This window comes from Drosophila montana, unplaced genomic scaffold (assembly GCF_035044405.1).
Source record: "Drosophila montana isolate Dmon_TW-CO22-7 unplaced genomic scaffold, ASM3504440v1 contig_1455_1, whole genome shotgun sequence".
Lineage (NCBI taxonomy): Eukaryota > Metazoa > Arthropoda > Insecta > Diptera > Drosophilidae > Drosophila > Drosophila montana.
In genome coordinates this window covers 310,741-321,284 of record NW_026996406.1, presented here as the reverse complement: position 1 = coordinate 321,284, position 10,544 = coordinate 310,741, and the positions used below count along the sequence as shown (strand labels likewise).

The 10,544-nt window shown below is 48.3% G+C and overlaps 3 protein-coding genes across 4 annotated transcripts; 1 reads left to right on the top strand and 2 right to left on the bottom strand.

The window, feature by feature from the left end:
• Positions 1-1,210: 1,210 nt before the first annotated feature.
• On the bottom strand, positions 1,211-3,721 carry LOC135430375 (protein ST7 homolog). Its single transcript, XM_064685032.1, has 2 exons — positions 3,305-3,721; positions 1,211-3,241 (listed from the first exon to the last, which is right to left on the bottom strand). Exons 1-2 carry the CDS (start codon positions 3,441-3,443, stop codon positions 1,770-1,772), a joined length of 1,611 nt encoding a protein of 536 aa, XP_064541102.1. The 5' UTR covers positions 3,444-3,721; the 3' UTR covers positions 1,211-1,769.
• A 154-nt stretch (positions 3,722-3,875) lies between these two features.
• Positions 3,876-7,675, top strand: HIPP1 (HP1 and insulator partner protein 1). Of its 2 annotated transcripts, none has more exons than XM_064685007.1 (6): positions 3,876-5,079; positions 5,139-5,680; positions 5,748-6,463; positions 6,523-6,733; positions 6,802-6,951; positions 7,017-7,675. In XM_064685007.1, exons 1-6 carry the CDS (start codon positions 4,017-4,019, stop codon positions 7,164-7,166), a joined length of 2,832 nt encoding a protein of 943 aa, XP_064541077.1. In that variant the 5' UTR covers positions 3,876-4,016; the 3' UTR covers positions 7,167-7,675. The 2 variants fall into 2 exon arrangements, with proteins under 2 accessions (XP_064541077.1, XP_064541069.1); XM_064684999.1 differs by having other exon boundaries at positions 5,742-6,463.
• LOC135430366 (uncharacterized) lies at positions 7,555-10,445 on the bottom strand. Its single transcript, XM_064685019.1, has 2 exons — positions 10,288-10,445; positions 7,555-10,200 (listed from the first exon to the last, which is right to left on the bottom strand). The coding sequence occupies exon 2, from the start codon at positions 10,193-10,195 to the stop codon at positions 7,775-7,777; it is 2,421 nt and encodes an 806-aa protein (XP_064541089.1). The 5' UTR covers positions 10,196-10,200; positions 10,288-10,445; the 3' UTR covers positions 7,555-7,774.
• Positions 10,446-10,544: the final 99 nt, after the last annotated feature.

Here is a 10,544-nt window from a genome sequence, read left to right as displayed (position 1 = left end):
TCTATCCAGTCCGTCCGCCTGTCTGTCCGTATATATGAACGCAAGGATCTCACAACCTATAAGAGCTAGAGACTTGAAATTTAAGGTATAGGTCCTCCTAGTCCCCGCGCAGAACGAGTTTTTTTTTCCGATATTCGATAACTTGTCCCGTTTCCAAGTAATCGATAAAAATCGATATCGAAATCCTGTTTTTTGAGCAATTTTCGTAAATAATATGAGCTAGAGTCACCAAACTTGACATGTAGCTTCTAGAATAGTATATATATATCAAGTGTCTTTCATTTTATACCTATCGCCTGTCGGACGAAGAGGGTTTAGGGTATCCACTAGTCGGGAGCTCCCGACTAAAACCTCTTACTTGTTTAGTTTTTGTGGGCTTGGGAGAGGTATCGAAAATGTGAAATATTCCTAATCTGTGTATACTATAAGAATTGATTTTGCTCGTCGTCTTGATCAAGAATAATAATATATAATATTCTGCCTGTTACATACATTTGCAAAGAATCAATATACCCCTTCTACCCATTGCCAATGGTGACAGGGTATGCGCACATTTAAGTAGTAACTAATTAGAGTAAAATTAAAAATAAATTGATCGCCGGTTGGGGCAGCGAGATGTCAATCGGAGTACGACTGCATCTAAAGAAATAGCACATAAAATTAAGGAATAAACTTGCAGATTCTAATAAATAAATAGTTAATCAGAGGGGGTCAAGTAGAGAGAGATCATTCAATGATCTCTACAAGATCAACAGGCAATTGAATGAGAAAGGCGACAGTTCCACCTGTTACTCTAACGGAAAGGGTATTCTGTTGGCCGACCAGGTGAAAACTAGCGCAGTCGAGTTCCCTGCCAGCTTACAGCATAACCTGGCTTCCGGTCAGGAGCTGCAGCCAATACGAGCTCGGCCTATCCCAGCTCGGCTGATGGCATCGACGCTCGCATTGGTGGATCAGATGAATGCGTCGAGATAAGGTTCAACAGCAGATAAACTATGATAAGATAAGATAAGTTATGCTGAGTGGAGGCTGTGATGAATTTCATGCTGAATCTGAGAAGAAGCAGCCTGAAGGATTTATAGCTAACTATATATGTATATCTATCTAATCTAATCTAATCGTATGGAAATTGTAACAATATTTTGAATGAATTTATCAAATATATAGACGCGAGACGCACACAGTAAAAACATAATCAACACAAGATAACTTATAAATAAATATTGAAATAATCAATTTTGTATATATTTGTCGTACATAAACTAATTGTATTTAAATAAAACTTAAAAGAAAAATACATGAGCGCCAAGCTGAGACACACACAAAAACACATCCAATTAATTAATTAATTCTTAGGATATTCTCGGATTTTGCTGAACGATCGGACTTGGATTAATTAATAACTATAGGAACGACTAAGCGAAATTGTTGTTTGTTTAAATCAGTTTTCGATTGTAGTTTGTGTAATATAGAGTTGGAAAATTGTTTATACTTGCTTTTCTTTTATTATTTCACGAAACACAGACAAAGATCCAAAATATATGTTTATATACATATATATATATATGTGTATATATATGTTTGCATGTTTTTGTATGAGTTCTCTTTTTGTAACTTGGGTTGGTTTTCTTCTACTGAGATGCATCCCGTCGTATGCCTGATCTTAGTTGATCTGGCTTTCAGTGTATGGGTGTGCGTGTGTGTGCGAGTGTGTGTGTGTGTGGGGGGGTGTGTGTGTGTGCGTTGGCGTCGTTTCGGTTAGCTAGATTTTAGACACGCGACAATTGCTGCAGCAAATTGCACGGCCAGAATGCCTCGATGCGCTCCTTGAGCAACTGTATCGGATACAATATCCAGGTAAGTACGGTCTGTGCCAGCAAGCCCATCGGCTCCGGATATTGATGCGTGAGCAGGGCCAGTAGGGCGGTGAACGAGCACAGGCCCGCCGTGAAGAGTATGAAGAAGGGCAACTCCTTTTTCGGATAGACGGAGACCTCATGAAAGGCCGGCAAAAGTTCACGATCGGCGCACTCGGTGCACGTCGGATATGGATAGAAGAGATGTCCGCGCTCTAACGGATATGGCAGCATACGGAATGTGCCCTCCCAGGTGCAGTGCAGCAGATTCAGTGCACCCTCGACCTGTTTCCAGTGCTTGAGATGAAAGAATGCATAGGCCAAGGCCTCGGAATCGCCACGCTTGAGTATATGCTCGGGCGGCAGAATTAACGGCTTCGTTTCCAGCAAATACTTGGGCACATGCGGATTGAATTCAACCGCTCGATGTATGGCCTCCACAGCGCTCATCTCGGCCGGACTTAGGCCACGTTTCGATGCAATGTCCGGCGAGAACTTGTCAGCGACGGCGCGTGCCTTGAGCAGCGCGGCCGTATAACAAATAGTTGCCGATTTCGGCAGCGAGATGTCATCGTATTTGGCCAGTATTGCATGGCAATCGGCGTAGGCCTGCATCTCCAGCAGGGTCTCGATGAGATTCTCGTGTATGTTCAGCACGCTCATTATCGAGGGTATCTCCTTGGTGAGATCGCGAAACATTTTGGCCGCCTCCTTGAGCTTGCCCAGCTTACGGGCGCACATGGCCAGGCGGCGTTTAATGTAGATCAGCACATTTGTGTCGCGCCGATGCACACCGTCGGCTATGGCGCCCTGGTGCTGTGTTGCCTGCGATTTGCGGTAATTTATTTCGGCCACCTTCAGCGCTGTCTTGAGTATTTTCTCCGCCTCCAGTATGGTCATGGCCTCCTCCTCAGCGAGCAGTATATATGCCGGTGCGCATTCGGCATTAATCTCGAGCGCATTGTGCGCGGATTTGATGCGTTGCATTGGATTGCGTTCACGCCACGCTGTCTGCATTATTTCATACTCCTCCTTGCGGGCATCACCCTCGCAGGTGAAGAACGTCTGATGGTCCTGGGCACTCAAATTCATATCGTAATAGGTGAGCGGCTCCTTGCTGGTTGCCCAAAAGAAGCGCTGGTATTCGGCGCCACGAAACAAATTCAACGGATTGCGCCATACTTTACATTCGGGTGTGCCGCTTGAGTTGCTTGAGTTCGAGTTGGCGCCCCCGCCCGCCCCGTTCGGTCCACCACCCCCGTTGCCTCCACCGCCACCACTGCTGCTGCTGCTGGAGCCGCTGCTGGTGCTGCTGCCGCTGCCGTTGTCTGATTGGGCATCGTTTCCATTGATCCAGGGGCTAATGTGATTGATCGATACTTGTTCTGCGAATTTCACAATTCGGGGGGGATAAAAAATTGGAAACTGCCAACAAGAGCAAAACTCACCAATAAATGAGGTGCCGTATTTGCGAAAATACCACCATTCGAAAATAAGTATGAGGCCCGATATTAAGCTCGAGGTGCCTGTGAGCGCTACATAAAACTTTGGCGTCAATGTGCTCAGAAACATTGACGAGTCCCACATCCTGTCGCCAGCCACCACTTTGGGCCAAATTGTGTATTTTGCTTTTTGGCTTTGGTTTTGTTGTTGTTGCCGCCACGACCGAGCGGTATTCAGGGATTGTCGCTAATGTTAGAATAGTTGCTTGTCTTGCCGTCGGTCTAGTGCTTTCTCTTTGGGCAGCGAATTTTATTTTAACTGTCGTGAAAATAAACAAATTGGCCTCTTATCAGCGTTTATCCTGCTGCAGATGAGACTTTTTTTCTATTAAGTATTCATCGGAGTGGTGTGGGGGGTAGAGATTCGAGCTGTCAAACCATATCGATGCTACTATCGATATTTTAAAGTGAGTACCAATCGCTACTTGCTGCACCTTGCGATGATTAAAATGCTCTTGCAGACCAAATTTTCGATATTATGTATATCGCGTACGCGTACGAATATTCATTAGTTCTTGTAATGCTCATCACTATAAAATGGCCGCTGTTGCAGCAAGTGCATGAAAAATTGTATATAAAAACTTATTCAAGTGCATAGGAATTTCAACTTTTAAGTGCATTTTTATAAAAAGATAACCCATTCAAAGGCACTCGGGATATGGCCGAAGTTGGTGACATAGAATTAGATGCCCAGCAGAAGCCCAAAGTGGCAGCATCGGAAACAAACAGCATCGAAGCGGAAGAAGCAGAAAAAGCGGTCGCATCAGAACCCAAACATGAGGAAAAGAAAATATCCAGATCCGATGCTCTGGCCCATGAACCAAAAGCCGAAAAGCTCGATGAGTTGAGCTCATTGGAGCAGGAAATAGCTAAAATGCATAACATACAGCATGGCACAGAGTCCGGGCAGGAGGAAGAGGAGACGACGACGCTGCTTAACGCCGCGGCTGGCAGCACAGCCGAAAACGGCAATGGGAGCAGCAACGATGCACTGATTATGGACGAACTGACAGCCACGAAGCGTTGCACACCGGTCAACAAGGCGCACGCCAAGGAAGAACCGGAAACAGCAGCCGCCTTAGAAGAAGCCGATCTGATAGCACTGCTAAAGGGCACAGATCAGGAACAGGAGCAATCAGTTCAGCCAGCGGCAAGTGAACAAAAGTCAAACATTGAGCTGACACTGGCCAAGCTGGACAATGTGGGCGTCACAATTGAGGGGGAGGGGCAATACGAGATCATGGAAATCGATGACGGTGACAATGTGAGCGGGCCCAGTCCGGAGCTGACGGCAACAGTTAGAAGCAGTCCGACTGCCGCAAAGACTGGCGCAAAGTTCGCAGGGAAATCTAAGCTGTCGCCGGAGCAGGCACGTGCTGTGGCACTCGAGCAAATGGCTAATCTGACGGCACAGAAATCGCGCCGCAAAGAGCCAGCGGCAGCGACGGTTAAGCAGCAGCAACAACAGCAGCAGCAGCCGCTGGACATAATCAGCTCGCTGAACGATGACTGGAACGAGTACGACAGTGGCAGCGACACTGCCACCAATTCCAAAGCAATACCCGCCACAAAGAAACCGCTCATCAAGAAGCCCAAGCCAACCATAGAGGCGCCGCTGATGGTGGGCAGCGTCAAGGTAATGCTGAAATCCGTCAGCCAGAAACCGGTGGAGAAGCCCAAACCTGCTGCAGAGCAGCCCAACAGCAATTCAGAAACCACAGGTAAGCAGAATATATACAGATAATATAGAGAAATCCTTAATCAAACGCACATTTTGTAGGTTTCAAGCGTACGCGCATTATAAAGCGCAAAATTATTTGGGATCCAGATGTGCCTGAAACGCAAAAGTCCTTTGCCCAATATGCAAGTGCAAAGCCCAACGCAACTGCAAGTGCAAAGCCCAATGCAATTGCAACAACAAAAGCAATAACAGCCGTCGCAGCAACAACTACAACAACAATAACAACAACAGCAATTAAGACAATCAACGCGGAAACAGCGCCGAAAAGGCCGCGACCATCTACACCCAAAGAGCCACAGAAGGCGGCGGCGGCTGTCAAACGTTCCGCAACACCAGCAAAACTTACAGAATCGAATGCGACGACATCGCCGCCGAAGCGTCGCTCTCAAACACCGAATGTGCCAAATGGTGCCGGCAGCTTGACCAAAAAGAAGAAGGTCAGCGAAATTGATCGCCTGATGGGTGACGAGGGCGCCGCCAATATGATGCAAGCCGTGGAGCGTGAACAGCGTGAGCTGAGCGGCGGCGAGCTAGCCAATAAGCCGCTGATGCGCAAGCGGGCACTCACCATAACGGGAAGGGTAAGCTAAGGAAACCCCAACAATAACAAGTCTAGTATCTCAATAGTTATTTGCTTTGTAGCTACAGAAGGCAGCGGTAGCCAATGCAGTTGAGGTTGCAGCAGTGCCCACGAAAAAAGAGAGCCCACCGAAAGCCGGCAAGCGTGCGACAACAACAAACAGTGCAACTGCCGTGGATGCTGTGTTCACCAAGGGCACGAAGCCGCGTGCATCTGATTCCTGGGATTATGTTTACAAGCAGCGCGCCAGCGAGGAGTCTATGATTATGCGTCGACGCTCCAATAGCTCGTACTCTAGCAATGCCTCTGTGCATCGGCTATCGTTGGACAATAAGCCCGGCACAGTGGCCAATCTTTCGGATGATGCATCGGAAGCGTCTGCGATGGATCCGTCGTTTATATTCTTGAAGCCCGAAAACAAAGCCAACCAAAGAAGCGATGGCAGTGCACCGCAAACGCTGGCCAATGATTTTAAACGTGGCGGACTGCCGCTCAAAGAGCTGAAGGTAGCCAAAGTGGAGCTGGTGACGCTGCACAAGCTGGAGAAGGTCGCCCAATTGGTTATCAATACGCAGCTCTCCAAAACGGGCTACACCTACAAAGTCCAGTTGTTGCAGAAACTCAACGAAATGCTAAACAAATTGGCCAAAAGCAACGATTGCAACACGGTGCTGCTTAGCGTGCAGGGTCAACAATTCTGTCAGGGCATCGATTGCCAGGATCTGCTGGCAGCCACGCCGGAGAAGCGCAAAAGCAGCGCCACGCAATTGGCCTTAGTTCTAAAGTGAGTGAGCATTTCGCTAAAGTATACTAAATTTCTAACTGATAAACTGTTTCTCGCAGAACATATCTGCGCACGTTGGCTACATTCCCCAAGCCCCTGGTGGCTGGCATTGTGGGAAACCTGAAGAATCTGGGCGTTATGCAGTTGCCATTGTTTGACTACGTGCTGGCCGCCGATGATTGCTGCTTTGAGACGAACTACGCCAAGCTTGGCCAGCTGCCGGAGGGCTACGCCTTCTGGCTCAAACACCAGAAGGTCTCCACCCAAGTGGTAGGCCCAGCCCATGCACATATATTTGCCATATATCCATGCTTAACTCTTCTTTTTGTTCTTTCTAGCAAACGCGTTTGTTTTTGCTTGGCGAGCGTCTGCACGCATCCGACGTGGTTGATTCACCCAGCAGCTTCATTGACAAGCTCTGCAAGTCGCGCAGCGTCAACGATGAGGCTCTGGCGGTTGCCAAACTTATTTCCAGCACCACAGCCGATGTAAGTTAAACCACATACCGACTTTCTGATCTGTACTAATGATTCTCTCATTTATCCTATTGCAGCACTATCGAGCACTCAAGAAGCTAAATCAAACGGGCAACACGGCGTCACTGCAGCGCCTGGAGGCCGAGTTTAAGATTATAACCGATCAGTGGTCATCGGCCAATTTTCAGGCCAGCTACAAACGTTATGTTAACGATGTGGAATTTTAAGAAGTTGTTAAGCTCCTCAACTTACCATGCACTTGTGGTAGTTAGTTCTTTTAGAAAAAAAAACAAAATATATAAACTGCGAAATGTCGCAACTCGTTCGAGAAGGTTGCTCATTTGCTATACCCTATAATAGTTAAGATATATATTAATTTAAAGGAGACTTCGTCTCGTTTTCTTTTCATCTTGGCGATTACAAGAGCCAAAGGCACCAAATTTGGCAAGAAGCACACGCAGATCGTAAATGTTTCACTTTAATAATACTTTTCCCGTTTCTATTAGGTCTGTTTTTAGTTTTTACCTTGATCAGACTCACGAATTGAATTTCTTGTTGTCCATTTGGAATTCCGTAGCTCTTTCCGCAGTCAAAGTTAACAAAGGTTGCCGTCCGTTTATTTGCCACGAGTGCTTTATTTTGGGATTCTAGAAAAGGTTTCTATTTATAATATATAGTACAATTGTAATTGTTTAATGTTATCGTAATATAATGCAACTAGCAATTTAACTACTAAGCACTGTATGCCGCCCAATCCCTCCTTCCAATGCCCTTGTCTAGCTGACTAGTGAGTGGATTTTAAATGCACACGAATGTCCCAGGAATTGGCTGCCACCTAGTTGCGTTTTTCCTGGTCGTAAAAGGCAGGCAGCTCGGCCTGAAGTCGCAGCAGACGCACATAGCTGACCAGCTTCCAATCGCTGGTGGGTTCATCATTTGCCTGGACAAAGGTGGACATGTAGGAGACCAATTCCTGCGAACCATCCGAATCGAGATCCGCAATCAGCATCGAATTCTCCTGATTGTTCAGATCCGGCTGGCAGATCATTTCGTTGCGATCGTTGCGACAGAACTGGATGATATTGCTCTGCGAGGTGTTCTCGATGCGCGTATCGGCGCCGATGAAGAGCACCAAAATAACCGTCTCGGTGATCATTTGCATTTTGTAATTCTTCATGAGCTGCGACTGAGCGGCGTTGGGTTTGCTCTGATTCTTGGCGGCGGCTATGGTGAAGGTTTCGCGCTTCTGCAGCGGCAACAAATGCTCAAAGGCATCGAACTCCGCTTGGTCCGCGGGAAACTCATAATCCAGCGAGTCGCGTTTCAGGCGTTGTTGCTGTTGCTGCGACTCCTTTTGTTGCTTCTTATGCTGCTGCTGCTGCTGAGACTTTGACTTGTCCTTGCTCTTGTCCTTCTCCCGGATGGCATTTATATTTTTGGAGCTGCTGTTCGTATAGTTGTGGCTCTTATCCGCGCTGTTGTTGCCGCTGCTCGAGGGGCTGTGCCACTTCCAGAACTTTATCACAAAGCCCGACATCTTGGATTTGGTGTTCTTGAAGTGCCACTGGGCCGGCACCATGCCGTACATGCCGCTGTTCGTGAAATTGTGCAGCATGTTGCGGCGACCATCGCGCGTTTCGCTCAACTTCAGCGTTACATTGCAATCGGGACACTTGCCGCGATTCTCCACGAGCAGCTCGCGTCCGCTGAGCAGATAAACATTACGCTGTGCATCCATGTCCTTGCGCTGGCCATAGCGACGATGCTGCGCGATCTTCGATGCGGGCAGCAGACGTCGCCCCACTAGCGATTTGTTCGTTATCAGCGCATAGAGCTCGGCCAGCGACTTGGAGCGCTGCTGCTCCGTATTGTTGCGCCAGCAGCTGTAGCTAATGTTGAGCATGGCAGCCGAGGCGGTGCCGGAGGCGACGCCCAAATTGCCGCCAGCAGCAGTTGCCGCCGTGTCCAGTTGCAGCCTGGACAATTTGTGGCAATCGTGCACACGAAAGCCCTCGCCAATGGGCCGGCCTCGGCGGCCCGACAGCAGCCGCAGCACATTTCGTGCCTCCAGCTGAGCGGCAGCTGGTGAGCCCGGCTGCTGTTGGTGCTGGACGAACGTCTTGGTGCGCTGCTCCAGCGAGAGGCTAGATATAAGCAATATGTCCAGCACGTTGTCGCCATCAATATCGGGCAAGATGAGCGGAAAGTCATAGGCGTCCAGCTTGTGGGCAGCATGATCCTTGAAGCGCCAGTGCCACTCGCCGCTGTTCGCATTGATGGCGCCCAGTTCACCGTACTCATCGATGACCAGGCAATCCGGCTTCCCGTTGCTGTCCACATCCAGCAGGGTGCAATCTATGGCCACCGGCTCGTCAACCGTCTCATCGTACCAGGCAACAGCGCCGGAGCTGCCAATCAGCGATATGATGCCATTACGCTTGTGATTGCTGGGACGAAACTCCGGAAAGAAGACATCGCCACGATAGAGAAATATTAGATTATTTTCCCAGGCCCGGAGGCCGGCGACAACATTAACGCCGCCTCTAAGCTCAATTTTGGTATAGTTATTCAGCCAATTGTGCGTCTTCTGGCGATCCACGGGCGCCGGACAGGCGCCAGTGCCATCCGCATTTCCACAGGGTATAAGCCAAACAAAGCCAACGATGGCAAAAAGGCACAGCAACAGCGAGGCAATAAAACAGATGCGCCGCCTAGTAGACATGGGCGGACGCTTTGCCTCGTCCGTTTGGTGGTTGCCCAGAATGGCCACATTATCGGCGCTCGCATCATATTCGCCATTGAAATTGGAGAACTCAACGCCAACGCTGCCGGCACCGGTGCTGCCCAAATCGCTGAGCATCACCGAACGGAAGGTGTTCTGCATGTTGGTCGTGTAGCTGCTTCTGTTGCCGTTGGCCGGTTGCTGCTGCTCCCGGAGCTCCTGTGGCTGCTGCTGTTGCTGCTGTTGCTTTGGCTGGGAGCCGCCTACGATGCGTGTAGCTGTGGGTCGTGTGTGCGGCGATTTTAAAGCTAATGTATTTGGTGGTATGCGGCTGCGATTGCGTTGTTGTTGATGTATTTGCAGTTGCGATGGTTGCTGCTGCTGCGGCTGCTGCTGCTGCTGCTGCTGCTGTCCCTGTCGATGCTTGTTGGCGTTGTGTATTTCAATCTCTTCATCGGATTCGGAGTCGGTCATTGCCTGACTTAGCGGCGTGTAGATACCTTGATGACTGGGCAACGATTCCGTGTGCAGCATTTTAGCTATGCGAGAAAAATCAATAAACCCATTTTGGGTGTCGGGCAAAGTACAATTGCTTGAGCCGAAAGTGAGGCTCAACCAGAACTCACCTTTGATTGATGGCACAAATAATTGCTGTTTTCTTGCATCATCCACATAGCTAATGTTTTCGGTTTATTTTAATTAGGTGAACATTTAAAAATAACAGCGCTCCGTTTCACCGTTATTATGTAGCTGCCAAAAAAAGTATCAGTGCTGTTAGTGCCTGATTCGTATCTGTTATCGATAGCTACACACGATATTAAGTGACTTTGGTATTTTTAAAATTTGTTGATCGATACATCATATAATATTACCAGTAAGTATT